This window comes from Chlamydotis macqueenii, chromosome 1 (genome assembly GCF_036417535.1).
Source record: "Chlamydotis macqueenii isolate bChlMac1 chromosome 1, bChlMac1.mat, whole genome shotgun sequence".
Classification (NCBI taxonomy): Eukaryota; Metazoa; Chordata; class Aves; order Otidiformes; family Otididae; genus Chlamydotis; species Chlamydotis macqueenii.
Window position 1 is genome coordinate 562750 of NC_141556.1, and position 26789 is coordinate 589538.

Here is a 26789-nt window from a genome sequence, read left to right on the forward strand (position 1 = left end):
AACCCGACGCGTCCCTCGTGCCAGCGCGCGTTACCTACCGCTGGGCTGATTGACCTAGCGTCGTTTTCCGGTCGCTGCGGTGAAATCGGATGTGTGGTTCGGACGGACGAGTTTCAGGCGCGCGGCCGAGAGGAACAGAAAAGCCCCGTGATCCCCAAGGGCGGATCCGTGCAGAAAAAGGAAGGGCTGCCGCTCTTTGCGGTGGCGGTGTTTTACTGGAGCTGCCCCCTTTGCCCCCCCGTGGGCAGCGGTCTCCTCTGCGCCCAGGCGTCTCGGCCGCGGCATCCGCCGTGTGTGTCTCGGGGAGGAGGCGGCCGTGGGCATGGCGCGCGGAGAAGTCGCGACTGCTCACTGGGGACGTTACGCAGCTCCTGAGCTGCTTAATAAACAGTGCCGCGGCGGTGTTTGTTTTATTCATCGTGTACAAGGCGCCCTGGCTGCTGTTCAGAAACGAGCTCGGGACCCAGCGGCGATTAGCGACAGCTTAACGAGGCGCCACAAAGGCCGGAACCCGCGCCTTCGGGCCTGGAGGTGCCCTGTGGCGCCGGGTGATAAAGCAGGTGAAGCAACGCACTGCCAGCGCGCGTGGAGACGCGCCAAGCCGTCCTCCGCTCCCGACGGAGGGAAAGCAGAAAACCCATTCCGGCAGTTTTTCTCTCATTTTCCGGGTGGGAATACAGGTAGAAATGTTCCCAGAGTAAAGCCTGAACCCGGAGCAGCTGCAGGACTGACACAGATCTCTATCGAGCAGGCATTAACATGAAATATGATTAAACTAATTAACATCCTTTAATTGAAATTGAGCCTGCCAAAAGAGCCCAAACAAAATGGTGGCATTCTTTGAATTTATTACAAAACCTGTTCAGATGTGCCGCTGATATAACAGATGTGGGCTTCCGAGGCATTTTGACTTAATAACACCTTAACGATTGAAAAATGAGCGTGCTGCAGGATCGATACGGCAGATGCGGGCCGGGTTGCGAGCCGCGTAATTAGCGCTTCCCCAGAGCAGCGGCCACGCAGCCTCTGGGCCGTTGCTGTGATCTTCGTGTCCCCTGCGCAGGGACCGGCTCTTCGTCCAGCAGCAGCGTTTTCAAAAATCGCGTGAAAGATGACGCACCGTCGTCGCTGAGAAAATGCACGGGAGACGGTGCTGAGGACCGCAGCGATCGCGCCGCAGGTTTCCGAGGTGCGGGATCGGGGGTGGGACCGTGGGCCCTTGATAGCCGAGGTGGCCGTGTGCCGGCGACGCAGCTGGAGCAGCGAGGGGAGGGCTGACCCGTGGTCAGCACTTTGGGGCAGCGCCGTGGCTGCAGCGAGACTGCGCTTACCCGCACGAGGGTCTGCGTGGGCGCCTGTTGCGGTCGGCGGTACCGAGGGGCTTCGCGGCCCGGCGCGGGAGCACGGCAGCCATCCCGCCACGCGCCGGCAGCCCGGCCGCCCCACACGCGCGCCCACAGCTGCGTGCAAAGCCCACTGCTGCAGGTGCCCGCGGCTGGGGGCTGAGCGTCCCCGGGCCAGCGTGAGCACGGCGCAGAGCTGCGGTGTCAGCGTGCTGCGCTGCGCTGCGCTGCGCTGCGCGGGTATTTCTGTGGGCCGTCTGCAATACCTACATTCTCTGCGTGCTTCGCGTGACTGCTTCTAAAAACATAAAGGGGCCTTTTGGAGATGTGAGCTGGTCTTTAATATCTCTGCATCGACTGAAAACGGTGCCGGAGTGGCATTTAGCAGCGTTACGAGGAAAGGGTAGCTATTTATTTCTCATTAAGTGGTTTTTTCCCTCGGGGGACTGTAACTTAGCGCAGCACCGACGCAGCAGGCTGCTGGGCCGAGGCTGGGGGGTCCGGTGCGCGTCGCCAGTGTGGCAGCGCCGCTGCTGCGGCCTTGCGCCCGCCGCACGAAGTTTGAGGGGAGGCTTCGGGCGGCCTGCCGATGCCGAGGCGGAAGCTGTGCCTCGCGCGCCGGGCCGCGTGTTTTCGCGCTGGGCCACCGTCCCGCTCTTGGCAGCTGTGCTCGGGGCTGTCCCGGGCCCAGGGACCCCCGTCCTGCCCCCGGCTGCACCCCTGCTCCGAGGAGCCGCGTACCCCCTCAGGTTCCGGCCGTTTCTGGGGGCACCCGTACGGAACGGCTGCTGCTGCCGCTCCCTCCACCTGCACCCCCAGCATGAGGGGACCCCGCTGCGCGGCCGGGCCCCTGCCCCCCCGAGGGCCTGAGCGGCTGCAGGAGGGCGGTTGGGGGGTGCACGGCCCCGGGGGTCGTGGGGGGGGTGCTGGGTGGGGATGTGGGCACGCGACAGGGGCTGCCAGTGCAGATCGGGGGCGGGGGGGGGGCTGCGGGGCCAAGGGGCTGCAGGTCCGGAGCCGCGGGGCTGCAATCGGCGCTGCAGGGGGGGGGTCCGGAGCGGGGGGGTGGGAGGAGCCGGGGCGCTGCTGGGGGGGGGCTGCGGCCCGCCCCGAGCCTCGCCCCGTGCGCGGGGGGCTGCGGTGGCAGGTGGGGGGCAGAGGGAAACCCCCGACTCGGCGGCACCCCCGCGCAGAGGGCTCGGCTGCCGTGTCCCCCCCCCACCCGGGCACTGCTCCCCCCCCGGGAGTGGGAGCTGGGCAGCCCCCTGCCCCCGAACCACTGCACCCCCGGCACTGCCCCCGCCACAGCCTCAAGGAGCACTGCCCTCCCCGAACTGCCCTCCCCGCCCGCGGTCCTCTGCTCCTCCCCCCCCGCCCCAAGCTACCCCCACAAACTGCCCCCCCAGCCCGCCAGGAACTCCCCCTCCCAAACTGCTCCCCCCCCAGGCTGCCCCCTAAGCTGCTCCCGCACCAACCCCGGGAAGTCCCCCCCAGCTGCTCCGCCCCCTAATTACTCCCCCTCCCCAGCCGCCCACCCCTAAACTGCACCCCCCGCCCCGGCACTGCCCCCCCTCCCCGGGCCCGGGGCAGCGCGGCGGCGGCGGCGGCCGCCAGGGGGCGGCTCAGTGCGCGGCCCCGGCCCCGCGGCGGCGGCCGGTCGGGGCGGCGGCGGCGGCGGCGGCGGGCGCGGGGGCGGCGGCCGGGGGCGGGAGGCGGCCGGGCCGGCGCCGTCCCCGCCCGCAGGGGGAGGAGCCGCCGGCGGCGGCACCTGCCCCGGGCCATGGTGCGCGCGGCGGCGGCGCGGCGCCGGAGGGAGCGGAGCGCCGCGCGGGGCGGGCGGCGCCGCGCCATGGAGCCGGCGGCGGGCGGCGGCCCCCCAGCCGCAGCCGGTGCCCGCGCCCGGGCGGCGCCGCGGCGGCCGGGGCTGCGCTGAGCCCCGCCGGCCCCGCCATGGCGCAGCCCGCGGGCCGCGGCGGGCCGAGCCGCGAGCTGCCGGGCATCAGCACCGTAACCTACGTCTTCGTTTACAGCCCCGGCGGCCCGGCGGGGCCCCCCGGGCCCGGCGCCGAGCCCGCGCCGCACGCCGCGCCCGCCCCGCTGCGCGGGCCCAAGCGGAAGCTGTACAGCGCCGTGCCCGGCCGCAAGTTCATCGTGGTGAAGAGCTACGCGCCGCAGGGCGAGGGCGAGATCCAGCTCAACCGGGGCGAAGCCGTCAAGGGTGAGTGCGGGCGGGGGCCGGGGCGCGGGGTCGGGCGGGGGGGGGGCCCGGGGGTGGCACCCACCGGCCATGGGCTCCGGCCCGGGGATGGCACCTGCCGGCTCAGGGGTCCTGCTGCAGCCCGGGGGTCCCTGTCCGGTGGCAGGCTCCGGCCCGGGGATGGCACCCACCGGCCACAGCTCTGGCTTCAGGATGGCTGTGGGCTCCAGCATGGGGATGGCACCCGCCAGCCCGGGGGTCCCGCTCCAGCCCGGGGGTCCCCACAGCTCTGGCTGTGGGCTGGGGGCCAGCAGCACTGCTCACCCCATCTGTGGCTGTGGGGTCCCAGCTCTGGCTGTGGGGCTGCGGGGCCCTAGTGCAGCTGTGGGGTAGCAGAGCTGTGGGGTCCCCGGTCAGCTCCAGCCCCAGGGCCGCGGGTCAGGTGCTGGGGTGCAGGGCTGTGGGGTGCTGGTCAGGCCCCGGGGCTGCCCGGTCAGGCCCCAGATGCAGGGCCACGGCTCCTTGCTCCTCTGGTCCTGCAGCTGGGCCCTGGGTTGTCAGTCCCACCCCACAGCGCAGGGCTGTGGATGGGGTGCTTGGCTGGGACCCCCGGGAGAAGCAGGCGCCTCTCTGAAGCCTCTCCTCTCTGGCCCAGGGTTGACTGCGCCCCGAGAGCCGCTCCTGCCTCGCGCCGTGCCGTGGGCCATCTGCAAGGCCCCGGGTTGCCAGCCCACCTCTTGCTGGGCGCGGGCTGAGAGCGGCGAGGTGGGCAAGGAGGCGCTTCCTAAACAAAACTCCCCACCACACACGCTGAGGAGCCGCGGTGGTGCCGAGCTCACCGGGAGCCGAGAGGCTTACAGGGATAATGGCATTGCCTGTTATGCTGGGCCGGCTCCTTGAAAGGCGTGTAAACCCTGCGGTAGGTCGTAAGTCGGCTTCCAGCAGGCAGGGATGAGAAAAGGCTTCCTCTGCAAGCAGGCTAATTCCACGGTTTTTCACAGAAAGTTTAAGGATCTTCTTTTCATCTTCCTGCCTGCACTTTTATTGCTGATGCCTCTTACGATGCGGGCTGGAGCAGCCGCTAATCTGCTCGTTGCGTTAGCTGTAATGTGGATCTGAGCCTGGGAGTGGGAGGCAGGGCTTGCGGTTCCTGGCTGTGAACTGCTGCTTCAAACGCGCAACACCTCCAAGTCCTGTGCCGTGGGTGCCGAGAACCCTCCCCTGGAGGCGGCAGTCCCGGCAGGCTTGCGTGGCCCCCAGCGATGTGGTTTTGTCCCCTGCGTGGAGGGGGAGGTGGACGCGAAGTGCCTGTGCCTTGGCTGGTGTGCCAGGAGCGAGGGCTTCTGCGGCGGGGCAGCTGGAGCCAGCCGCGTTGGCGATGCATGGAGCTGCGCTGCTGTGGCCGAGGGGCCGCGGTGTTTGTTTCCCCGAGGCTGGAAGGCATCAACAGATGGACAGGGCTTTGGGGTCGGAAGCACTTTTCCCATGTCTCATCTTCACCCGCTGGCAGCAGAATCCCTAGTTCACGTATTCACCTGTGACTGTCTGCGTGTCTTCTGCCTGTGGTCTCCAGGGGAAGGCGAGCTGGGGGAAGTCCTGCGGGGAGGAAGAGCGGGCTGTGGTGGGCAATGGCCGCTCGGAGCTGGCGGCGCGCTCGCTGGCTTCCTTCGCGCGTGGCTGAGGAGGCTTAGTAAGAGTTAAAAGAGAAGCAGTTCAGCTTATGGAAGGTCTCCAGGCAGGGTAGATGGGCAGCGCTCAGTTATTTACTGCTGCTGATGAATTGGTGCGAGGGCCGGAATGCTGGCAGTCGTTGGACAGGGTGCCCTGGCGCTGCAGCCAGGTGGAGCGGAGGGGATAAACGGAGCCCCGCGGTCGGAGCGGAGCTGCTGCAGCGGGTGCTTTGTCATGTTCGGCGGAGTCGTGACTCCTTTTGGAAACAGGGTGATCTCCAGTTGGTGGGAGGAACTCTCTCACGCTGGCTTGTGGAAGCAGAAGTTGGTATCAGTGGAGTCCCTGGCTGAGGGGGTGCTGGACCTCTGCTTTGAGCTAATGGGGCGTCGGGGTGTCTGCAAACGGGCAGCAGTGGGGAGAGGCGTTGGGAGAGCATGGCTGGAGAGGATGCCTGGCCATGGGCAGCTGGGGGGCTTCAGCTCAGGGTCCTGAGAAGGACGTGCCAGTTCCGTAGGGAGTCACTGAGCGGCTCGGGCATCGAAGTGCTGGGGTGTTGGGGGTGGAGGGTCCGGGAGGGAGAAGGTGGCAGTTGGGGGAAGTGTTGAAGTGTGGTGGGCATGAGCAGAAGAGCTGTTTGGGGAAGGGTGGGAGCAGATTTGGGGAGTGTTGTCAGAGAATTGCAGGAGGCAGTTGCCTAACGAGATGGCTGAGCTGCGTTGGGGAGACGAGCAAGGACGAGAGCCCTGCGTGGAGGGAGCTCTCGCAGAGCGTGATGCTGAGGGAGAAACCCGTCCGAAGATGCAAGTCTGGGTGAAGAGCTGTCTACAAGCACGAGTGTGCTGTGGGAAGAGACCTCCGCGAGGAGGGCAGCGCTGAGCAGGTGGAGGCTGGGGACGGGAGATCGCTGGTGTGGAAGCCGTGATGGGGCCGGTGTCTCATCCCAAGATGCGTTGGTGAGGGGACGTGACAGCCATCCCTCGAGTGCGATGAAACTCTGATTTCAGATGGCTGGGGCTGCCTGCCGGCGCTGCCGGAGAGAGCGGCAAACACGCAAGGGTTTGTGCACGGCCCTGCTGGAAGCGTCACCGTGTTAGGAAGCAAAAGCTTGTTGGTGTGCTGTCGTGAGGACAGCTGAGGGGCCCTGAGCGTTCACCCAGGGCTGCATTCGGAGGTTGCGATCCTTGCTGAAAGCAAATGGACTCCTGCGAAAGTTCTGCTGAACGCGGATGGGAAGCGAGGGTCTCACGTACGGGGTTTGGAGCGAGAGACGTGCTGAACCTTGTGTTGTGCAACAGATTTCCTCGGGGCTTTGCGGTGGGAGTCGGTTTGGTGTCAAGAGCAAAAAGATAGGGAGCCTGGTCGTGTCTGTGCACCCTGGCTGCCCTGGTAGCTGTTGGCTGGCAAAGGCAATAATCAATACGGTTATTTCGTTTGTAAGATAGCTGAAGAATTCAAGCAGAGGAGAGCCTGTCCTTGATCTGCTTGCTGCTGATAATGAGAAATGAAATGAGATGTGAGCGCCCCAAGCAAAGGGAGAACCAGTAGTCACCAGCACTGAAATCACAAGGTCACAGGGAGAAATGGTTCGGAGGCGAGGCGCAGCGAGGACTGAATCTCCAGCCTGGAAACCAGGGAGAAATGAGGAACACCGAGTGTGCCGGTTCTGGAGTCTCATTTCTTTGTGCTCTGTGATTAGCAGGAGTGCTGCTCGAGCAACTGTTTCCACGTGCATCCGACAGCAGATTTTCCTTTCTGGTGTGGCTCCGTATTGACATTCCCCACTGCGGTATCTGAGCTAGCCCTCTGTGAAATAGACGGCAAACTGGATTTCTGCTGGCCGTGGCTTTGTTGAATTATTATTGTAGCGGTTCTCGGTTGTGCTGGAGGCTGTTTAGATAGAGGGGATTGCTTGTGAGTAAAGTTCTTGCTGCACAGGGAGGAGAGTTTTCGTTACTGCGCGGTGACGACAGGCTGTGTTGTGGAAGGTTTTGCAGTTGCTCTTTGATGCTCAGCCAGCTAGCTTCCTCTGGACTTTCTTTATCCATCCAGAAAGATTTGAGAGGCTGCCCACGCACGGTTCACTTGGGGCTGTCGCATCCCCGCCGCCCCGCAGGAAGGCAGCTGTGCTGGCGGCTGCGTGAAGGTGCTTGGAGATGGAGCCGTGAACAACTTGGAAGGTTAAGCCAAAGCTTTAAACTTCCTCCTCAAAGCGTCTATGCCCGTGGCGATCAAGAGCAAAGGGGTGACGAACAGCTGCCTCCGCGCAGAGCGCTGCTCCTGCGTTGTTCCCAGCGATGGAAGAACAGTGATGGAGAAGCAGTCCCCTGGTCAGTGAGTGGAGACCTTGGCCCTGCGTGGCTTTAATCACCCGTACGCTGATCGTGCTCAGCCTTTGAAACCACTGGTGCTTTCCTCCTGCTCTTCTGCTGGGGAGGCTGCTCTAGAACCTGCCAGACCCCAGGCTTCGTCTCTCCTGACTTCTGAATCATTTAATAGTTTTTTGGTCTGCCTGTGGATACAACAGGCTGCTGTCGCCTGGCTGTGAGACATCAAAGGCCTGGTGACCAGTCCTCGGTGGGAAAAAGGAGACCGATTTTCCCTTCCTGACAGATGAAGGGGCTTGGTCCTGAGCACTGCCTGCCAGCCTTATTGTAGTGCTGCGGCGACCCCGGGGCTCGCTGGCTCTGCTGGGGGCTGTGTGCCCGAGAGCCGTATCCCACCTGGTGCTGTGGAGCATCTCCTGCTCTCGTTGTCTCTGTGGCCTCTTCAGCTGGAGCCGCCCCGTCCGTGGCGCTGACTCCAGAGCGTTCCCTGCAGCCGCAGATAGAGCTGACAGCCAGCGGGAGCCTGTTGCTCTCTGAGCTCGCGATGCTTCGCGCTCTCTTGTAGCCCTCGGATGCTGACTGCTCTTGCTTTCCGTCTGAGGAACTCGTTAACTCTCCTGGGGACCGGAATGCGTTGCAAAACCGTCTTTGACTCTGACATCCTGAGTTTGCTGGGATCTGGGCTGTGAGGGTGGGTGAGTGCTGTTCCGGCTCTGTGCAGCGCTAAGCTCCTCGGAAGTAACTGGGCACGAGCGTGGATCCTGCCAGGCCTTTGGGAACAGGAGTCGTTGTCTCCTCACGCGCTGGAGCGGGGCGATGGCAGGCGGCAGCGCAGAGCTGTCCCCATCGGCTGCTGTACCTTCCCGTGCATCTCCTGCGCCGCGGCTTTACCAACGGCGCCCTGCCGTCAGCACGGCGGTCTTGGACACGCGCCGTGGCATGACCGGAACGATACCTCGTTTGGGAGCCACGCGTGGAGCATCCCGGTTGGGCGGCTGAGGTTGCTGGGTGCTGTGGGAGCCTGGGAGCGATGCTTCCCTGCTGTTTGTCTGGCGGTCAGTGTTTGGAAGGTAAAAGATTTTTCAGGAATAATGAGAGCTGCCTGAGACGTGGATAAATTGTTTCCTCTTGTTCTTGTTGGAAACGTTGAAAAATGAGTCATGGAAGAGGAAGAAGAGAAGAATTGAATTGCTCATGAAAGACAAAAGAAAATGAACTGAATACAACTAAAATATCTTGGGGATGTGAAGAAATCTGTTTGGAAGAAGTGATTTTGTTGCTTGCAATAAGTGCAACTGCATGGCCCCCATGCAGGAAGATCCACGGTCCCCACTTTCAGCTTGCTCTCCTGAGTGGTTGGACAGAAGCAACTGTTGTTTCGTTTCCTTCTGATTGCTTCATACTCACTTCCAAGCAAATTTGTCCCGTGTGTGGAGGCTTCAAGGCCAAGTTGCTCGAGACATGGCAGCTGAGGGGGGGACACAGCCAGCTGACGTCTCCTGGAGCCCGGTGCACGTGGCTGCCAAGCCTCTGCGAGCTCCGTGGCGGCCGCGGTGTGATCTGCCACGTTCTGGCCAAATGGGAGTGAGAGGGTGGCTGGGAATTTGGGGTGGGAAGAGGTGGGGGGGGCGGCGTGGGGAGCGGTGCTGGTGTGCCAGGGATGGGGGGTTGTGGATGTGGGGACAGCGGGGTTGGTAGGACTTGGGGACAATAGAGATGGTAGGATGTGGGCTTCCTCCTGTGGCTCAGCGGTGGCCTGCAGCCGGTGGACTTCATTGTGTCGCGCCCTGCTCTGTCGCTGGCTGTTCTCGCTGTCTGTGAAATGCCTCATCTCCTTCTGGTCCCCGCTGTGCTCTTTATCGGGGTGTGTCGCGAGACAGCTGCTGATGCCTGGTGTGGCGGGACGCGTGTCTGATCTCACCGGTGTAGAAGTACGTTCCTCTCCGGTTTGAGTGTTCTCTCGTTCCGTGGAACGAGAAGCTCCGTGGAAGTTCTGGTTTTTGCAGGCCCACTCGCCATTTTGTGTGCCTGCTTTGTACCTGCCTGAGCACACGCTGCTCTGCCGTTGATGGGCCCCATTCTTTAAATCTTTTCTGCAATTAATTTTCTCGTACCTCTGCTCAGCCCTTCTGCTCCTCTCTGACCCGGTTTGGTTTCCATTACAAATAAACGGGCCTTTGTGGTTGCGGCCTGGGGTGGTGGCCAGGTGGCTCTTGCAGCGCTGTGGGTACGGGGTTGAAGAGAAAGAGAACGTAGGACTGGTGTGCCCTGTTTTACTTTGCAAAAGCAAATAAACTTTACAAGGTTTGGGAATATTGACTACATATCTAGCTGAAGCCGGGAGCCGTGCCTCCCCTTCCTCTCCTCTTGCCTGCTTGCTGGCTCGTTAGGGGCTGATGGCAGCCCGGGTGGGCCACGGGCAGAGGTGGCTGTGCGTTGTCGGGTGTTTCTCAGGGTGTTACGGCTTGTGCTGCGGTTCACGCAGCTGTCCCGAGAGCCTGCTGTGACCGTACCCTCCCGTTCGCTGAGGAGGGGTTGGTGAGCGGCGTTACGTTGGGAGGCCACGGCATTGTGCTCCCCGGCGGTCGCCGTCACGGAGCCGCGTGCGCCGGCAGCTCCGGACTGAGCTGGGTTTCGCTGGGGTTGTGCAGCAGGGCGGTTCTTGGTACCTGGCATTGAGCTGGGCCCTGACACCTGGGATGTCGCTTGCTGGTGGTTGGAACAGAGCTGGCCCCCAGGGAGGAATGTGCGTTTTGGAGGGAAGGGCTGTTCAGTACTCAGTCTCTTCCGTTCAGAGCCGGCTGCAGGTTTGAGGTGGTTTTGGGTTATACCCACTGCAGCAGCGTCACCTGGAAAGAAAGAGACCAAAGGCCTGGGCAGGAGTGAGAGCGTTTCGGCTCTGAGGACCCTGCCTTCCCGATGAGCGCAGGCGATCAGAAGCCTGCTGGATACGTGCATCCAGCTGGACAGCCCCTGGCACCAGGGATCTGTCTGGACGCCGGGGCTCTGAGCAGTTCCAAGAAATGGCCGTCAGGTCCGATGAGTTCATGGGGTACGTTGGGCGTTGGGACACTGGGGAGGAGAGGACAGTAGCTTGTTAGAGTCTCACAGCCTTTCTGGAATCTGTTCATGGTCTAATATCAACTGGGGATTAAGGAGGTCGGTGGGATGTGATGAGGACAGTGCAGTGGCAAGAAGTGTCACAATCTACTGCAGTGCACAGAAGAGATGGAGATTCCCTGGGGATGCATGGAACAAGCAATCCCTCTATGATTATTAAAGCTGCCACCAGTTGGCATTATAAACTCTATTTTTAGTAATCTGAAACTATGGCTAGAAAAATTGGTCTGGCCTAAAATTTTCTCACTCTGTTTAAAGTTTAATTTTTGCCACAGATCAGGCTGCGCACGATCGGGCTGCTTGTGTCATGTGAAGGGACAGGCACGCTCGCTGGTTGAGGAGAGTGCTGCTGTGCTGTGTGCTCGTGCCCCGGGGCGCAGAGCGCCGAGCTCACATAGGGCGGGCGACCCCCCCAGCCCCTTCCCTGAACGACACAGGTAACGTGCACGCCCGCGCGAAGCTTGTGGAGTTCAGCCAGGCCGAGGGCAAGGTCCTGCACGTGGGCGGAGAATGGATGGAGAGCAGCCCTGAGGAGAAGGACTGGGGGTGCTGGTGGGCGAGAAGCTCAACGTGAGCCGGCAACGGGCTCTGGCAGCCCAGAAACCAACAGCACCCTGGGCTGCACCCCCAGCAGCGCGGGCAGCAGGCGAGGGAGGGGATTCTGCCCCTCTGCCCCGCTCCGGTGAGACCCCCCTGCAGCGCTGCGTCCAGCTCTGGAGCCCCCAACAGCAGAAGGCCGTGGAGCTGGTGGAGAGGGTCCAGAGGAGGCCACGCAGATGCTGAGAGGGCTGGAGCAGCTCTGCTGTGAGGCCGGGCTGGGAGAGCTGGGGCTGCTCAGCCTGGAGCAGAGGAGGCTCCGGGGAGAGCTGAGAGCGGCTCCCAGTGCCCAAAGGGGGCTGCAGGGAAGGTGGGGAGAGGCTCTTCAGCAGGGCCTGGTGGGACAGGACGGGGGGTGATGGGTTTAAAATAGAGGGAGGGAGATTCAGACTGGGCATAAGAAAGAAATTTTTTTTTTTTTACCCTGAGAGAGGTGGAACTCTGGTGCAGGTTGCCCAGAGAGGCGGTGGGTGCCCCATCCCTGGAAACATCCCAGGCCAGGTTGGCCGGGGCTCTGAGCAACCTGATCCGGTTGGAGATGTCCCTGCTCCTGGCAGGGGGTTGGGCTGGGTGGGCTTCAATGGTCTCTTCCAACCCAGACCCTTTTGTAATTCTGTGAGTGTAAATACGGACAAAGCGCGTCCAGGCATCGGGGGTTAATCTCTAGAGTTGTATTTGAAGACGCCATCGGCCACCAGCGGCTCTGTCGCTGCTGAGGGCTCTGCAGGAGGCTGTTGGATCAGGCTCCTCTGGCCGTATACTGTCTGTAGGAGACAGTCTCTTGGCACGTGCTTCAGCTGAGTGCTTTTTATGATCACTAGCAACAAAAGTTACCAAAAAACCTTGGTCCTGTGTTTCCCTTTCTAGCTTTATTTCTGTGAATTAGTTTATTACAGTGTCTCCAGATCTTCTTCAGCACTGAGAGGCACTCAGTTACTGGTGAAGCTTTTCCTTCGTACCAGGGTTGGGAAATTCTCCTTCTGTTCCCTCTTGTTTTGTCTACTGGGAAGGTCATCTTGAAAGAGATGGGAAGAAGCCAAGATGCGGCTGGTTGCTGTAGCCTGGTATGAGAATTATACAACCTCTTGGGACTGCTGTCTGTCATAAGTCCTGCTTTCTGCTGTGCTACATTTCTTTGCTTAGGTTAGGGCAGGATTTTTCCACTGAGATCTTACGTGTTGCTGCAGGTCAACAGCACGGTTTCTGGATTGTTGGAGTTACTAAACTGAAAATGTTCTGCTAAGGCCAAATAACCCTTCTGGAAATCAAGGTGTCATTGACAAGGAACTATCTGCTAAAGAATTTGGAGGAAAAAAATATCACAGAACGAAGGGAGGATTTAGGGACGATGTCAGGCAGAACAGAATCAGGGTCTCTGTTCTCTGCTGCCTGCAGGAAGGACCAAGCCAGCCTGAGCTGTTGTGGTTCACTTGTCTCCAACTTTACTTTTCATTCACGTACACTGGTGGAGAGATTTTGCTTGCTTAGGATAAAACAAATCTCTGAAACAGTTTTGGACTTTCTTTTTTCTTCAGCGTAAATTCCTCTACCAGGGATTATTAGTCTTCAAAACTTATGGGAACTTTCTTCCGATGTCAGTTTTTTTTCAGTACCAGCTTTCTACAAAGAATCACAGAATCTTAAGGTTGGCAGAGGCCTCCAAGGTCATCCAGTCCAACCCAGCACCCCCGTGCCCACTGACCCACGTCCTGCGGCGCCACGTCCACACGTTCTGTGAGCACCTCCAGGGACGGGGACCCCACCACCGCCCTGGGCAGCCTGGTCCAGCGCCTGGCCGCTCTTCCAGTGCAGAAGCGTTTCCTGATGCCCACCCTAAACCTCCCCTGCCGCACCTTGAGGCCGTTTCCTCTGGTCCCATCACGAGTTATTTGGGAGAAGAGACCAGCACCCCCTCCCTGCACCCTCCTGTCAGGCAGTTGTGGAGAGCGATGAGGGCTCCCCTCAGCCTCCTCTTCTGCAGACGAAGACACTCATTACAGGTGTAACGCCGTGCTGGTGAGATAATCAGATGCTGGAGGAACAGCCGCGTACGATGCAGAGTTTGTGTTGGTGGATCTCGCGTGGTACGCCGCCTGGCCTGTTGTGCCCCTTTCCCGCGCAGGACTCGGCTCCGCTGCCTTCAGCATTCACGCTGACGCTTTGAAGCGTTTGAAAGCCATTAGGCAAAATGACTGGTTTCTACGACGCGCTGGATTTTTCATTCTTTCTTCACCTGCGTGTTTCTAATGAAGTTTATTCTCTCCTTTCATTAAGAGAAGGGTAATAAGCGTTTCCTGTGTCAACAACTTTGCGTTTGCGTGTTCAGCGATGAGTAACGTTGTCCCTGTGCCTCTGAAATATGCCAACAAGAGATTCTTCAGTGTGTGAAAGCCATACAGGTACCCGGTGTGAGGGGGGATTATTGCATATCGCCGTAAAACGATAACGTTTGTGCTTGGCATCTGCGATGATATGGTGAGAACTCCTGTCAGCTTGTCGCTGTGGGACGGGAAACCTCGTTGGCAAGTCAAGAGAACGAGGTGCCGTCAGAACTCTTACTGCTGCGGCAGAAATCCTCTGCCTCCTGCTTTCCTCCCCTCGGGTTCCCGGTGCCTGCGGCCGCACAGCGGGGAAACAGAGCGGGCGTTATTGGGGTGGCTGGGCGTCAGCTCAGTAGCTGGACCCAAGAGCAGAGAAAACATCTGTGCTTGAGGTTGGCTAGCATAGGAATTGTCCTTGATTTTCAACCTTATTTCCAACAGGTTGTTCAGAATGCATCTGTCTTCTTTCTTGCACCTTGCTTCTAGATGGACCTTTTCTTTTGAAGAAATGTTATTTTTTTTTCTCCTGAAGATACCTTTTTAATTTTAACCAAGCCTATGATCCAATTTGTTCTTCATCCACCAGATGCTCTTCTGGCACTGCAGTACTTACGGATCATCGTCTCAATTTAACATTGAGAGTGTTTTTCAGAAGGCGTGTTTGGGGGGCTGGGTTTGCGCTCCGGAACTCTTTCTGAAGGTCCTTCTCCGTTTCCTGTGCTTTGCCTTCTGAATTCCCCAGCAGAGGGAATTTTGTCCCTAAATTGTGCACTGCTGAACGGTATGTTTTGAAAGCATAAGGAATTTCAAAAGCATCCTCACGAGCGGCTGCTGAACCAAGTACTTGCCAAAGTGATAGCCGAGGTTTGTCCCCTCCTCGGGTTTCTTCTGGCAAGGTGGAGATCTCCTCAACGTGGTGGCACTTTCTGCTTGTTGACACAGGACGTGCAGGACAAAGACAAATGTCTCCTCTCGTCTGCCACACGCTCCTCTACTTCCCACGTCTGTCAGATGCGCTTTCGGGACAATCGGGCACTGACAGCCAGCGTTGCCTCTCCATCTTAAATCGAATTACAGCGAGGTTTCTTCGGCTGCCCAGCGTCTCCCGTCGGGTTCCTGGCAGGTGCTGTTTGGTGCTGCCACGCCGTCTCTTTGTGGGCGCAGCCCGTCCCATTCCCGGGCCACGGCCCGTCAGTTACACAGCTCTTCCTCTTACCTCAGCCCCGTCCTCGGCGCGGACCGGACGTGAACCTGCGACGCCGGCTGCCGCTGCCTCTGCCAAGGCGCACGTCCCTGGTGATCCCGGACCTGCTGTCGCTCCATGGCAAACAGGGCGAACAGGCCTGCTCTTTTCTGCTGCAACTTGCTTCTGGCTTCTTTTTTGTAAAACTGTGAAATAGCATGAAATTTATGGATTGCGACAGGTAATTTGCCTGTTTACATTGTCACAATTTAGGTTTTTTTTATATGTATGTGTGTGTCTCTAGTTTTACGTAGTCCCAGAGCCCCTTTCTGACATCCCATAATAAATGCTCCCCCCGTGCCCCGCGGTGTTGCTGCTTCTCCCGCTTTGCCACTCCAGTCAGTGACGGACCCCGGGTGTCCCGGCGCTGGGCCTGCCCCATCCCCTCGCCGCCCGTCAGCGCAGGCCGCAGCGGTTTGGTCTCGGCCACTGCCTCCAGCGCGAGCTGGGACGCTCTGTGCCCGCGTCTGGCGCTCGCGTTCTCTGGTGCTTGCGATTTCTGCGACGCCCGAGCAGCTCTCCCCAGGTACTGCGCTGGATGGGCCGCTCCCCTCCACCTGCGCTCGCAGCCGGTGGGCAGTCTCCAGGATCTCTCTTTGCGCAGTGGTTTTCCACCATGAAGTGACTATTTTTTTCCTCCCAAGCTGTTTCTGAGCTCTGGACGTTTTTATTCTGCGGACATTTTTATTCTTGTCGGTTGCGCTTGAGCGGTTTCTGTAAAGGGCAGGAATTCTGATGTCGTCCCCCCTCATCAGCCTTCTGTAGGGTTTCTCTGGCTGATCTGGCAGCCGCAGGAAGGACGGGTTGGGTGGGAGATGCGTTTTCCCGCGGTCTGGGGTCTTTGAAAGCCACTCCTGCGGCGGCCATGGCTCCTGTGACCGGCGTGTCCCGGGACAGGAGGTGCGAGCCCCAGCCCGAAGCAGTTGGCGGCTGTGCTGGGGAGCCGCTGCGGGGTCCTTGGCTGCAGCGGCCCCGCGCAGGGCGTGGCGGTGGGGCTGGGGTCGCCCCGTCGCGTTCGGAGCGCCGCCGCAGGTCTGTGCTCCGGTCCGGAGGGAAGGCTGAGGGCTGGCGGAGCGGCGAGGGGGCGGCTCGCTGGCTGCGTGGGGCTGGTGCACAGCCGCGTGCCTGGGACCGTCCAGACTCCCCGAGGTCGCCGGTAAGAAATAGCTCCTCCAAAGCGCAATTTATCTCGTCCCAAGTTACGCATTTAAACAAGCCTGATGAGTCGCGCTCTGAAGTGGCCTAGCTCTCTACTGACTCGCTCACAGACAGCCTTTTCGCTGTGTCTTTCGTTGGCCTTGGCCACCGGCAGCGGCTCTCACACCCATGGCAAGGGCTTGTTCGGCTTTGGCATCTTCCCTCTGTCCAGAAAGTCTGCTCTGCTGCCGCCTTCAGCATCCTGCTGAAGTTAATGAAACGGGCAGTCATCAATCTGGCGCTCCTCGCCGTCCCGAGTGGGCATTAGCTGAAGTTATGGGTCTTCTCGTTAAGCCGGTGGAGCGTTCCCCGATGAATCACCGGGCTTTCCCGGCGCAAAGGCCGCGTTCCCTGCGGCCGAGGCGTCGCCCGCAAAGGGAGCGGGAGACGGATGTTCGTGGCTGCCTTGGCGTACGCTGCTTCGTTTAAACAGTGGATTCCTATCTTTTAATCTGTTAAGGCTGAAGTTAATTAACGGCTGAACAAGCCCACCGGTGGGCGTCTTTTGCATGAGGATCAGATGTGTTTCTATTCCAGGCTTTCCGGCTGGGAGAGGTGAGGCTGGCGCTGTAGCAGTTTGCTCCCGAGGTGGAGCTCTGTTGTTTGGCTGTCTGGGACGCTGCTGGCACGCAGGCTTGCTGGATAATCTCAGTCTTCAGCTTTGGGAAGGAGCCTGCCAGCAGAAATCGCTGTGCCTGACAGCAGCAGCTTGCTTCGAACCCAGCCGCGTGTTTGTGGGTTAAATACGGGCCTCGGGCCTGACGTCCGCAGGCGCACCGGGGCTGCCTCTCGGGGCTGTCCCAGCGCTGCGTCGCGGGCTCCGAAAACCAGAGGCGCTGCTGTCACCCAGCTGGGGATAGCGGGCGGGCGCGAGGAGCGGTCCTTGGTGCGTTTGTGTCTTGTCTTGGTTAAGACCTTGCAGTGGTCCACATGCTCTGCTCCTCGTTTGGCGCTTGCTGTCAAGTCACAGCCGTGCATTACCGTTTTCCTTTCATCCGCCTCTCGGAAGCGGAGTCTCCTCGGCGGGCTCACCATGGATATAGTGGAGCCGAATGCTGGGACAGTTGTTAAAATAGCCCGACTGCGGAGCGGGTGAGAGATGCGCTGCCTCCGAGTGCCAGCATGCCGGTCCCTCGCGAGGGAAGGCTCCAGTCCGAACAGGGTTCTGGGAGGAGCTCAGCTCGGAAGTGATGGAAAAGCTAAAGCTGGGATGTGGATCTTGAGTCCTACCTGTGGGAGGCATGAGGGATGTCGCAGCGGAATTTTAGGAGATTGATGAGGAGAAGCTATGTTATCAGTTTAAAAAATACAAGTGATTAAGAGCAGTTTTCTGTAATTTCTGTATATTACCTCTAAATACTGTGTGGTTAATTGTTAGTGGTAAGAATAATTGCAGTTTCTTAGGAGCACGAGAGCGTTCAAGGCGGTTGCCGAAGGCTGCTGTAGCGGGTGGCTCGAGAGATGCCCAGTGCTCCGTACGGGTCCTGACGCCGAAGGACAGGGACCCCCTCCGCCGATCCGCGGGGGTCAGCTGGGGCTGAGGGGGCCAGGAGGGCACAGCGTTTGGCCAGCGGGTCTGTGGGGGAGGCTTTAGCGTGGCACCGCCCGGGCAGATGCAGACTTTGGTGGATGGCTCGTGGCCAGTCCAGCGTCCCGCCCCGTTCTGGTCCGCACGGGGCTGCTCCTTCGGTGCGGAAGCTGCTGGCTGAGGCGGTGTGCTGGCAGAAATGGGGCCAGATTTGCCTTCTGCCTCGCGCAGAGCGCTGCCGGCCTTCGCCTTGATGAGAGTTTTCTTTGTGCTTCTGCTGGGCTCTGTTCTGCGGCCGTGCCGCCCAGATCTGCTGCTGGGCCGTACGTGGCTCGTTTAGCCAAAACTTTTGATCGTGGTCGCTGCCGAACCCCGGGGTTTCTTGCTAATTGGCTGTCCGCAGGGAGCGTCCGCGCAGGCGGCACGGAGCGCCAAGTGCCTGCTCAGCAGCGTGGCCCGGTGAGACCTGTGTGTGCGGGATCCCGCCGCTCAGGCTTTCCGAGGGCTGGGCTGGGCAGGGTGACCAGAGGAGCCAAGCCACGCTGCCCCGTGGAGCAGAGCGGTTTGCCCGCTTACAGCCGTGTGCCCTCTGACGTGGAGCTGAAATAGTTCGTTAGGTTCAGTTCAGTTCACTCCCAAAGCTGTAATTATGATAAAATAAATTATATTCAGTTTAATTCTGCAGAAGAGCACCCGCTTACAGATGCGGTCTGCTGTGCCGCATACACTTCAGTTCAGGTCACCGAGTGAATTCACTCATCTCTGCGCGTCAGGGCCTTGGCGTTGTGACGGGGTCTCTGACGCGAGGGGTGCGGGACGCTGCTGCTGGTGCCACCTCGCTGAGCCGTACAGCGTGGTCGGGACCCGCACGCCTTTCACCACAGCTGCTGTTTACAAACTTTTGGATGTACAAATAGTAAACATAGCACCAGACTTACTGTGGTTTTGAAAAATAAACAAACCTCCCCCTCTTTTAAGGTGTCCTGGCCCTTGCTGCGTGTATGATCCCGTGGTCTGGTCCCTGAGCGTTGTTCTCTGTCCTCGGGAAGAAGTGTTTCCTTGTACCCCCGTTCCTCCCTGGGGTGTCTGTGGGCTGCGCCTCGGAGTCGGGGACCGTTCTGCAGGTGCGCCTGAGCAGGAGGTGCCTGTGAGCTCGGTACCGGCACGCGCTCTGGGTTTGGGGCGGCCAGGCCGTCCTGGGGTGCCGAGGGCTCCCCCCCGCCTCCCGCCGTGGCTGCGGTCAGGCACGCGAGGCAGAGCTGTCTTCCTGCCAGACACACAGCAGACAAATCTGGGGCTAAAGTGTGTTTTGTAGCTGACCTCTAACCATGACCTGTTGGAGTTCGGGGAGGCCGTTTCGGCAGTACGCGGCCTGCCTTTCCCTGGAAACGGCTTAAATTAGTGCGACACGCAAGTCAGACGGGTTTCGGTGTGCGCTGAGCTGGCGGCTGTCCCTATTTACCTTCCAGAATTAGAAAATGCTTCATTAATTCAAGTCAGCATCCTCTGTAGGCCACGGCTTGACCTTAGTGGTGTCCCAGTTTTGGCTGTGGGGGCACGCAGGCCTATTATTAGAGGGAAAGCTCGGGTGCGAGCTCGCGGGGCTCTGGCTGCCGTAGGGTTGATGTGCGCTGGGACAGCTTGGCTTCCTGCTGGCCGGAAGGGTGCACGTGCGGCGTTCACCGCGCGCGTGGACAGCCGTGCAGAGCAGCTGGGGCGCGGACTGCGTATCTGTGACAGCTTTTCTGCTCTTCAGGAGCCCGCTTGTGTCATCAGTCCTTAGACGTCAGAGCACTGCCCTGCGAGCCCTGGCCTCTCTCTTTACGGTGCGTGTTCTTTGCCTCTGCCAGGTCAGTGGGTGGGGCTGTCTGACAGTGACCTGGGTTCTCAGCCTGGTCTGGGGAGCTGTGTTGAGGATGCTGACCGTTCAGGTGCGGCATGGTCTGTCGCTGAGCAGGTTTCACCATCCTTCGCTCAATGGAGTTCAGGAGCTCGGAGCTGACCCTGGGAGTGAGCCGGCTTGAAGCACCTTGGGGGCAGGGGTGCTGGGACAGCCAGGGGCCTGCAGCCTTGGTGGGCTTTGGTGCTTCCCGACACGTGCTCGACATGAGCGTGTGTTGAGCATCCTCACGTTTACACAGGCACAGTCCTGCAACCGTGTGCGTTGAACGTGTAGGACTGTTCGTGTCTCCTCTGCAGAGCACCGAGGAGTTGCAGGCGTGCAAGGCCATCTTCTGCCATTGCAGGGCGTTCGTGTGCGCTGGTGGTTCCTTTAGGCCCTTTGGTTCAATCAGCTGCTAGAAGACACACCAACTCCTTTCTTACTGCCTTCTGAGCTTCTAGAGTCATGTTTCCTGTAATTTGCAGCCATACGGCAGCATGTTTCCACGTAGGTGCGGTGGGAACCACCCTGACAGTGCTGTAAGCCCAAGACCCAGCAAGAAGTCTGAGGAGGGGGAGGCTGATGGTGACATGTGAGCCAGCTTTACCTTAGGATGCTCTGCCCTGCAGCACCAGCCACCTTCCGCTTCGTACGGCATGGCACGGGCGCCCGGCTGCTGGGCTGGAAGGAACCGTGCCCTCCCCACTCAGCTCCTCGCCACGTCCTGGGCTGGGCGATGCAGGAACTGGCGCGCTGGCATGGAAGTTACCGGGGAGAAGTGGGAGATGTTGGTGCCCGTTGTAGACGAGTAGGGTTGGTCTTAGCTTAGCAGTGCCTGAGGGTTCAGCGTCTGAACGTCGGCCAGAGGGAGGGCAGGAACTCAGTGGGGAAAGCCAGCCAAGAAAGGTAATTCAGAAAGCAGTGGTTGGAAGAACAGGTGTGGGTATGTTCCTTGACAGTGAGATTGTATCTTCAGATCTGGAATCCCCTGGAGCTCCTTGAGGACTTTGGTAGGCAAACCAGACAGACATCTGCCTGGGTGGAGTTTTCGGGAAGACCAGAGCCCGAGGACGTCCAGCTCAGCTGAAACAGGCCGTGTGCTGTGTGACCTGGGGCTTCTGGCCGGCCAGCGGCTGGCATCTGCGCGGAATTGCTGTTGTACAGCGCGCACGGGGTGTGAGAGGGGGATCGGGAGGTGGGCATCTAGAGCAGGGGCAGAGCGGGCTGTCCAGGTTTGGGCAGGAGCTGCTACGGAGAGGAAAACAAAAGTGCTGCTTCTGTTTCCCACCTGGGCAGGAGGGAGAGAGGAGACTTTTTTATTTTCATCTTTAGGATATGGACTGTTTCAGAAATTGGATCTCCTCTTCTGTTTTGGGCTGGCGGGGCCTTGCAGGGTGGCTTTGTCTCTGGGATGCGAGGCCGTGGGGTGTAGGAGTCGAGAAGCGTTGTCTTCTGAGGGCTGCGTCTCGTTGGGGAGCACGGGAGCCTGCAGCTCTGGTAAACTGGGCGCGGTGGGGCCGACGTGCGTGGGCTGTGGGATGCCGGGCTGTCACTGCCCGCGGCCTGGGGTGTCCCAGTGACTGAGCTGGAGACAGCTCTTGTGCTCCGTTTCTGCGATGTGCTGCTTTGCTCTCAGCTACACATGTCCCATGTTTTTTCTCTTTCATTTTCATTCATGCTTCACAGCAGACGAGCAGCTTCGTGAACTAGGTAACTATGATTTTTTTTTTCTTTCTTCCTCCACCCCGCTGCACCCTTTTCCACTTTTCTCCCTGCTGTGTCCTCCGTGTGTGGGAGTTCACAAGACCTTTTGGAGACCTGCCTTTCCTCTTCCTCCCTCGATTCCTGCTCCCTAGCCTGGACGGGGTTGGGGGGCAGAGGACAAGAGGGGACCTCCCTCTCCCGTCCTGCTGGTTTTCCCACAGTCTGTGAAGTTTCTCTGTTCTTGTATGAGTGGCGTGCGCAGGAAGACCAGCTGAGGAGATGCATGTGCCTCCTAAGCAGATGCTCCTGCGGTGTCTGGTGGGAGCTGCGGGAAGGAATGGCTGATCCCAGAGAGTCTCTGCAGCAGTGCTGGCTGCTGCCGTGGCGGGGCAGGGCGGCAGGGAAGAGGCAGCACCGGACCCGGCTGCTTCCCCTCTTGCTTACGAGCAGGGTGGCACAGTTCGTGCCCGGTGGCACAGTTTGTGCCCGGTTCATGTGGTCTTGGCGCAGGTTGTCTGGATTTCTCAGTGCCAGGGTGTAAGTGTTTGAGCTTAGTCAGGAGGGACGGATACCGTACTCTGCCGTGATGCCAGTCCCTCAGGCTGGAGATCCAGCCCCCCGATCCGTGTGGATGTTCCGGGGCGGCGGCGGGCGAAGCGGAACTGACCCCGGGATGCACTCGGCACCACCGGCGTCCCCGCCTGCTCCCGTCGAGCTGGGTCCCGCTGAAAACGCCGTCGCCTGCCCGTGTCTGCAGAGGCAGCCCCGCTCGCTCCAGACAGGTCTCGCCCCGTGTCCCAGCACGGAGCAGCTCTAACCCGAGCTGCGCCTCCTCCGGGCTGCGTTCCTGGGGACAGGGCTAGCTGCCGGGCCACGCGGGAGGGCAGGAGAAGCTCTGTGTGACAGTGACGTTGTCTTCCCAGCTCCCCGTGAGGAATGGTTGGCTTCTGCCCGTAATCGTCGTGGCTGGGGATTCCAGTCAGAGCTGGCACTGAGATTCCCGTGCACCTTCCGGGCTTTCCCAGGCCGGCGTCTCCCAGCCGCGGTGCCTGTTGTGCCTCGGCGTGGGAGGGCAGCCACCCGCGCTGGGAAGCGGGAGGAAGAGGCACGGCTTCTTGGGAACGCTGTGACAACTGGGGACTAGCTTCAGGGTGGGACGCGACAGAGATGGGACAGAGGAGAGAGGCAGGAGGCCAGGAGCAGGTTTGGAAGTGGTTTTCCTCCCTAGGATGAAATGGGACCGCTTAGCCTGTCAGAGGAAGGGGCACTGCGTGTTCTCAGTGTGGACAGGCTCCAGAAATTGACCTGCAGACCTGGAAAAGTGATGCCAAGCACATGTTCAGCTGTCATTATTTATTTATTTATTTTTTTAATGTGTGTTGGTGGCAGTAAGCACCTTTCAGGGACCTTTTCTGCCAAATTCAGGTCCATCATCTGGAGTGTCCAAGTGTCACGGCTTCCTGCTCAGAATATTTGTGAGAGCTTTTTGTTTGTTTTAGGGACTGCAAATGTTTCCTTTTGGCTGTCATTCTGAACCACAGCTGAACAGCGTTTCAGCTCCAGGCTCGGCTGGACCTTGTTGTTAAGCGATCACTGAGGCAAACACCGGGCGCAGGAGAAGTCGTGCTAAACAGTCAGCTCCAGGGACCGCAAGGGTTGCTGAAAACAGAGTGTTTTAGCGAGAAGATGTGAGCCATCGTAACGCGCTGGCAGCTGCACCGTGGTGATTTGCCCTGCTGCAGGCCGTTGCCAGCGGTCCCTGAAACGCTGGTGGGTTTGCGAATGCCGGTTCTGCCCGGGAGCGTTCCCCGCGGCTCTGCTGGCGCGCAGGACCGGGGCTGCGCAGCAGCGGGGCGGAGGAGGAACCTCGTGCTCCGGCGGGTGTCCGCCAGCGCGGGACGGGTGCGGGCCTGCGACGGGAGGAAGCCGAGCTCGTCCGCCCGCAGCTGGGGTCTGGCCAGGCGGTCGCTGAGGCGCATCCCCTTCTTCCCTCTCCCTGACCTTGTCTCGCGTGCGAAGCGTGGCCGTGAACCTGAGCGGTGCCGTAATGGGCTCCACTGTTCTTTAAGGAGCAGCGGTGCTCCCGGTTTGCCGTGCGGGGCTCTCGTTCCCAGCCCAATGAGGTGCTCTGGCAGAGAGGGGAAGAAAAGCTGTTATCAATATCTGCCTCAAAGGCAGCAGTGTTTCTGCTGCTGGGCCTCTCTCCTGCCCCTTTTACTGGGAACGTCCCCCAGTGCTCCGTGCCGCCAGTATTGGCTTTTGGAGCCAGCACCCAGCAGCCTTTGGCTCTTGGTTAGGAAACGGAGTGCCTGCTCTGCCTGTACTGGCTACCTGCTCCTCATCCTTGCGCTACTTCAGAGCCGCTCCTTTAAGAACTTTCCTGAAAATGGATTATTTTTCTCTTCCCCCCTCGTAACTCCCTTTGAATTTTTCTCCCCTCCACGTTGTTTTGTGTCAGGGATGCTGCGATAGGTCTTATGTGAAGCGTGGCTGTGAGGGACTCCTAACCCCTCCGATCCCTTCTTTCTAGACAGGAGTTCCTCTCGCTTTCCTAGGCAGCTTCGTTAATTAGCACATTTCTTTCTCCCTGAAAGGTTTTTCTTCACGTTGCAGCACTTAACATGGGTAACATATGTTGTCAGCCATACGCCACGCCAAGTGTTTACCGCGCAGATGTCTCGCTGGGTCGCCGGCTTCCACTCTGCTGAGAGCCCGCCTGACGTCGGGGTCGCGGATGAGACTTCACGCTCAACACCTCTTTCTTAATGCCAAAACTGACAGGCGTGCGCGGGATGGTGCCCAGGGCTCCTCGTTATCCAGAAGTCTCAGCACCCCGTGTCGTGCTTCTGGGCTCTCCGTGCTCTGGGGATACGCGTGCCGTTTGAGCCCAATAAAGCGTGGGCTTCTCGGCTTTTCCTTAAAGCTGGCTGCGTGGCGCGCATCCTGCAGCTGTGTCCGTGGTGGTGCGACACAGCGCCCTCTGAGGCTCCGAGTCCTCGTGTTCCTTGCCTGACCAGCTTGTCCCAGTTGTCAACGGCAGTTGTGTGTGATGTCAGCGCCGTGCAGGGGCACCTGCTCTTCTCCGTGGTGTTGTCCTTTAGTACAGGACTGCAGGCCAGTCGTGTTTGATCAGGACGAGGGACCATGCGGTTCCACTTCTTGTTGGTGACAGCAGCCCGAAGCAGCTGTCTGCGGAGGACTGCGAAGGGAGGAAGGTGCACGGCAGTGCTTGCCCGCTGGCCGGGAGGTTACACTTATAACGGCTCAAGGCTCTTGCTGATTTTTTTTTTTTTTTCTCATTAATTTCTCTTGAACCCATGATAACTTCTTCTGTCAGTGACATCCTGTGGCAACGTGTTCCTCAGCTCAGTAAGCGCTGTGTGAAAGAGCGGCCTCCCTGGGTTTGTTCAGACCTGCTGCCCGGCGTTTTGGAATTATTTGGTGTCTGCTGCGATTTGGGCCTCAGCCCACGAGCACGTGGTCCCTTTCCCCACTTGCTGGCTCCAAGTGGAGAACTTCCCAGCTTCAATTCTGCCCCCATGGCTGTTGCTAATCCCTAGATGGCTTTGAAGTTTTCAGGCTGACTGAAGTCTCTGGAGTGTGTTTCCCTAGGCGATGACACCGGACGTTTCTCTGTTGGACTGCAGAAACAGAGACGTGCGGTGTGAGCGCGGGGAAGCACGCTGGCTCTCCCTGCCCCGTCCCCGCTGTCTCGCTGGCGCTGGGGCTCCGTGAGGCCCTGCCGCACCCCGGCCTGGTAACGTGCCGGGCGAGCCGCCCTCTCGGTCGCTTTGTGCTCTGCCGTCATGGGAGAGAAAAGCCGGGGCCAAATCCCTCTGGAAGCTGAGCTGAGGGGCTGAGTGGCCCTCGCGGTGCTCTGGTCCCGTGCTTTGTACATTTGTGTCAAATTCGGTGTATTTAATGTCACAGGAGATGTTTAATTTTCAAAGTGCTGCCCTTCTGTTTGGGAGAAGTGCAGTGTCATGCTGCAAAGCGCCTTGGACAGGAGGGGAGGTCTGCGCCGCTAATTGCAGAGCAGCGAGCTCGTGGCATTTGGAATTGCGAAGGTGTCGGTGGGCTGCGCAGAAGTGTATGATCTGCTGATTTTTGTTAAAAAAAAGAAAAAGCAGTAGTGAAATGGCTACGAGCGTTGAAGGAGAAGGTGACACGCGAGCGCTCGCCGTGCTGCGAGCTGTCTGCGGAGTCAGGCAGAGAACAGCCCCCCGGTTCTCCCACTCCCAGCCGTCTGCGGGCAGCATGGCGGCCGTGGTGCCCGGGGTGGGCAATGTGGCGGCCGTGGCGCCCGGGGTGGGCAGCGTGAGAGCTGGCGCGGGCAGCGTGGCGGCCGTGGTGCCCGGGGTGGGCAGCGTGAGAGCCGGCGCGGGCAGCGTGGTGCCCGGGGTGGGCAGTGTGAGAGCCGGCGCGGGCAGCGTGGTGGCTGCGGTGCCCGGGGTGGGCAGTGTGAGAGCCGGCGCGGGCAGCGTGGCGGCCGTGGTGCCCGGGGTGGGCAGCGTGAGAGCCGGCGCGGGCAGCGTGGCGGCCGTGGTGCCCAGGGTGGGCAGTGTGAGAGCTGGCGCGGGCAGCGTTGCGGCCGCGGTGCCCGGGGTGGGCAGTGTGAGAGCCGGCGCGGGCAGCGTGGCGGCCGTGGTGCCCGGGGTGGGCAGTGTGAGAGCCGGCGTGGGCAGCGTTGCGGCCGCGGTGCCCGGGGTGGGCAGTGTGAGAGCCGGCGCGGGCAGCGTGGCGGCCGTGGTGCCCAGGGTGGGCAGTGTGAGAGCTGGCGCGGGCAGCGTTGCGGCCGCGGTGCCCGGGGTGGGCAGTGTGAGAGCCGGCGCGGGCAGCGTGGCGGCCGTGGTGCCCGGGGTGGGCAGCGTGAGAGCCGGCGGCCGAGAGCTGTGGAGGGATGGCATGGGGCAGAGCGAGCAGTGGAATCCGTTGAGGGTCAGAGCTGATAGATGCGGATGCTGCATGTGGGGAAGAGTCGCCCCGGTGACGCGCACAGCAGTCAGTTAGCTATCGGCGTTCGGATAGCAGACCGCCCGGCAGCGGTTTCTCTGTAGCATTGTCAATAATAATTACAAATAAAGAGAGAACCAGCAGCGCTCTGCAAAACCGGCGCAGCGCTCCAGAGCCGCTCAGCCCTGCCCTGCCCGATGGAAAGTTAGGGATTGCTAGGGAAGCGCTTATGACCCAGCCGAACCCCGCCAGCGTGCGCGGTGTGAATCCTCGACGGACCCCCCCGGCAGCGGCAGCCCCCTCTCCCCGCGGCGCCGAGCCGTGCCGGCCAGGGGCGGAGAGGGCGTCCAGCGCGGTGGTGTCCGCGCCGGGTGATACCCCGGTGCGGACTGACGTGCCTGTTCGGGAAGTGAATGGTGCGGCAGCAGTCTGAATCGGTGTAAATTCGTGACAGTTTGGAGAAAGGCTGCTTACTAATGCTCTGCCACAGGGACCTGGAGCGCTCAGAGGAATGCTGGCTCCAGCCTTAAGGCGGGGGAGAGCACTTTTTTGTGCAGCGTGGTGTTAAAATGCGGAGTTTATTGCTGCAGGAGACCGCGGAAGCCAAGAATGTGAATGGATTTTAAAAAAGGAGTGGGTTCATTTCTGAAGACAGGTTTGTCAGCGCCTGTTAGGCAGTGCGGCTGCTGCAGTCCCTGGCTCCGGAAAA

General features: G+C 60.2%; 1 protein-coding gene across 2 annotated transcripts in view; it reads left to right on the forward strand.

Moving 5' to 3' along the window:
- The window catches only part of SHANK3 (SH3 and multiple ankyrin repeat domains 3), a 330415-nt gene that overhangs the window by 161844 nt on the left and 141782 nt on the right, over positions 1–26789 (forward strand). For both annotated transcript variants that reach the window (XM_086743634.1, XM_086743643.1), the window contains exon 13: positions 3374–3561. In XM_086743634.1, the coding sequence (XP_086599760.1) occupies positions 3374–3561 (188 nt within the window). The remainder of the gene's footprint in view (positions 1–3373; positions 3562–26789) is intronic.